This window comes from Salmo trutta, chromosome 10 (genome assembly GCF_901001165.1).
Source record: "Salmo trutta chromosome 10, fSalTru1.1, whole genome shotgun sequence".
Classification (NCBI taxonomy): domain Eukaryota; kingdom Metazoa; phylum Chordata; class Actinopteri; order Salmoniformes; family Salmonidae; genus Salmo; species Salmo trutta.
Window position 1 is genome coordinate 4468394 of NC_042966.1, and position 3187 is coordinate 4471580.

The window sequence follows — 3187 nt, forward strand, 5'->3', positions numbered from 1 at the left end:
CCCGAAACACACAAACCAAACACCCCCTGCCACGCCCTGACCAAACTACAATAACAAATAACCCCTTTTACTGGTCAGGATGTGACAATATCAAAAATGAACTATTATTGATGATGGCCTCATCTTACTGACTAGCTTTAATTTGAATATAGTTTACCAAATTGATGTAGCCATGATCATTTTATTGAGTGAATTTGCATGTGACCTAAAAGTGAGATCTCTGTGAAATATCATTTGAGTCCATTTTGCCTCATCACTTTGCGCATGTCCTCTCATTATCGGTTTCAGTAACAGCAGCACCAATTGCAATTAATAATGTTTCATTATGTAAAAAAGGCATTACTCAGGGGGACATTAGACGAACACGCATCGGTCACACACTCAAAAATAAAGTGAGACCGACGCTCTCATGGGAAGTGTTGATATACCTTATTGATCATCACCATATAAGTCTAGTAGGGAGCGCTGTCGGGTGTATTTGTCGTTTCTTCTGAGAACTGACTAAATTCATTTCAACAAAAAGGTATGTTATTTTGGATGCACATTTGATTTTACATGTGCTGTTTATCTGAGGGTTGCTTTAGTAATTTCCAGGATTATTCTGCAGTTTTGTACTGTCTTCAATTGTCACTCATTCATTTGTGGTCCAATGTCTTTGTCATTATGAGCAGTGTTACAACATTTGACTAAGCACATTTGTTTACTCTCTGATATAATTGGATGGATTTTAATGTAAGGCAATATAAATGTTTCATCTCTGTCCATTTAGGACAGATGTAACATTTTGTTTGGTATTTTGAAAGTATGAGCAATATCCAACTCCAATTCTTGGTTGCTACTCTCAAACACAAATCTGGACGAAGTTGACATAATTACATATATCATTTATCATGCTGATATGATTCCAGGGTTAATATAAATGTGATGTTAGCTGTCTTTATCCTCTGTCTGTTGGATTCAGTTTGATGATTATGCCCGTGTCTGTGAATTATTGACGGATGTCTCAACAGTTTACACAATTTTTATGTGCTAAGATGTTTAGGTTGCTGATATCCAATACCATATGAATAATACACATTTTGTCATTGAAAATTGTTGTTTTGTTAAACACCTAAGGTCACGTTCGAAGCATTCAAAGTATATTTGGCAGGTACTGGATTGAGCTAACAATTCACAAATAGAATGAACCTGCATATCCTGATGTATGTTCCCAAGTGACTTTATTTATTAGAACAATGTTTTGTCCGACAATGGACTTTTTGACCAGGGAGCATATACCTGTGTTCAGGATTATTGTATTAAAACTAATCTCGGAAACTCAGAGCTAAAATCTTGCATAATTTGGTCAGATGTTATGTAGTCTGCCCATATTTAAACTAATTAAGATATGGTCACATTAGATACGCGTCTGCTTATCAACCACAAAATATGTGATGTGCTTTCTATCAACAGATGCAAAGACGTAATACCATTCTGTGTGCATTTCTTGTCCTCTTTGGACAACTGTCTGAATCCAGTGGAATGGCATTAATGGTAATAGCAAATCTATGGAGTTATTGCTAAAGTTAAATTCTATTTTGCCACCTACATTTGTTTCAAATAAAAATATACATCATGATCATGAGTGAAAACTTCAATTATTTTAAATTGTGAAATTAAAGGTAGATTACGAATGTTCCTTGTTTGCTTAAAGATATTTCATTAATTTAAAGATTTGAACTCCCATCAACATTCAGAATGTGTGTTAATTGTGTTAATTGTGTTAATTCATTTTTTATTAGGGTTCAGAAAAGAGAGGTTGGACACTGAATAGTGCAGGATACGTCCTTGGGCCATGTGAGTTACCCTCATCTGTACTCCAAGTACATTTATAGAACATAATACACTAATCTACAGCATCGTTTTCATATTAAGCAATAGCACAGGTGAAACCTTTTACGCACCTATGCTAATGCTTAATACAAAAACTATAAAAACAGTGATGGCCAACAATAGTGGGGTGGGATAATGGTAGATCAAATAATATGTTGATAGGCTTTGTGGGTGTTATATGTGAGTGATGTATGTTTGTGTATGTTGAAGAGGATGTGTGTATGTCCTTTGTCTTGTTACCTTGTGACTGAATAAAGAAACAATATATTCATAAAGGGATGGCTAACCCTTCTCCTGTGGAGCTAATGGTTGTGCAGGATATTTCTATGAGAACGTTCAAACAGGTCCATGGAAACGGGGCAGAAAAAAAAACCTGTTTGAACCGGTCAGACCATGTCTGTCCTTCTCCTTACTCAGATGCACAACGAACGCTGACTGTGAGACATAGACCCCTACTGGGCAAAAGGAGTGTTTGGGAAGATGATATGAAACCATTCCAAAACAGTGAATACAGTGAGTCTCCCATGTTTCCAAGTGTTTTTAAGCCAACAGCTCATACTTACAATATTTCCTATTAGATTAATTTAATAATATTACCACATCGACAAACATGGGCTACTATTTGATGTTACTGTTGTGATTTTTTACATTGAAATTGCATGTTCTAGAGTCTGTCATCGATGACGCCTACGTTCAAGCTTTTCTGGACTTCATTACTTACTTACGTCTGAAAGGTGAACTCTCTCCTTGTTGAATAATTGGGTGTTGTACATTCAAAGAGTGTCTATGGCTTGAATGTGTGTTTTAAATTGGGTAACTTCTCTGTTGAATTTTTTCATAAATAATCAGTAATGTCAATGTCACCTTTTCTCTTGTAGAGATTGGAGATATGGAGGATTTGAGCACCCATTATCTTGCAGAAACGAAGTCATAATAAGAAATCAGTACTCCTCTCCTATTGTCAAAACGTTATTTTCCACCTCCACCTGTTTCTATGGTACTCAACTGCTTTTTCAATGGTATGACAAAACAATGTAAATAAACATACTTTCTATTATACATGTTTATTTATACAATTTTTCTCTATGTTCTCGTCTTTTTAAGGACTCTTGGTAGACTAGGCCTTGGTTGGCAAAAAAATATCCTGACAGCTGACAGCATTTTAGCAACATGAAATCTTAACAAAATGTGTTCATATACACCCCCAGGAAGAATATTACACTTCAATATGGTGATTTTCACATTTTCATAAATTCTTAGAATGTTTGTGAATTATGTATACTAAGGCATTTGTGAAAATTCTATAGCAATATAG

The 3187-nt window shown here is 35.2% G+C and overlaps 1 protein-coding gene across 1 annotated transcript; it reads left to right on the forward strand.

Moving 5' to 3' along the window:
- Positions 1–774: 774 nt before the first annotated feature.
- gall (galanin-like) lies at positions 775–2927 on the forward strand. Its single transcript, XM_029764150.1, has 5 exons — positions 775–1533; positions 1782–1836; positions 2290–2385; positions 2541–2606; positions 2751–2927. The coding sequence occupies exons 1-5, from the start codon at positions 1453–1455 to the stop codon at positions 2804–2806; spliced, it is 354 nt and encodes a 117-aa protein (XP_029620010.1). The 5' UTR covers positions 775–1452; the 3' UTR covers positions 2807–2927.
- The last annotated feature ends 260 nt before the right edge of the window (positions 2928–3187 follow it).

Bases quoted from the DNA above. Each gene is read 5' to 3' on its own strand.
- gall (XM_029764150.1), top strand. From the start codon at position 1,453: ATGCAAAGACGTAATACCATTCTGTGTGCATTTCTTGTCCTCTTTGGA. The intron at 1,534-1,781 runs GTAATAGCAAAT...ATTTTTTATTAG, and splicing joins CCAGTGGAATGGCATTAATG to GGTTCAGAAAAGAGAGGTTG. The intron at 1,837-2,289 runs GTGAGTTACCCT...CTCCTTACTCAG, and splicing joins AGGATACGTCCTTGGGCCAT to ATGCACAACGAACGCTGACT.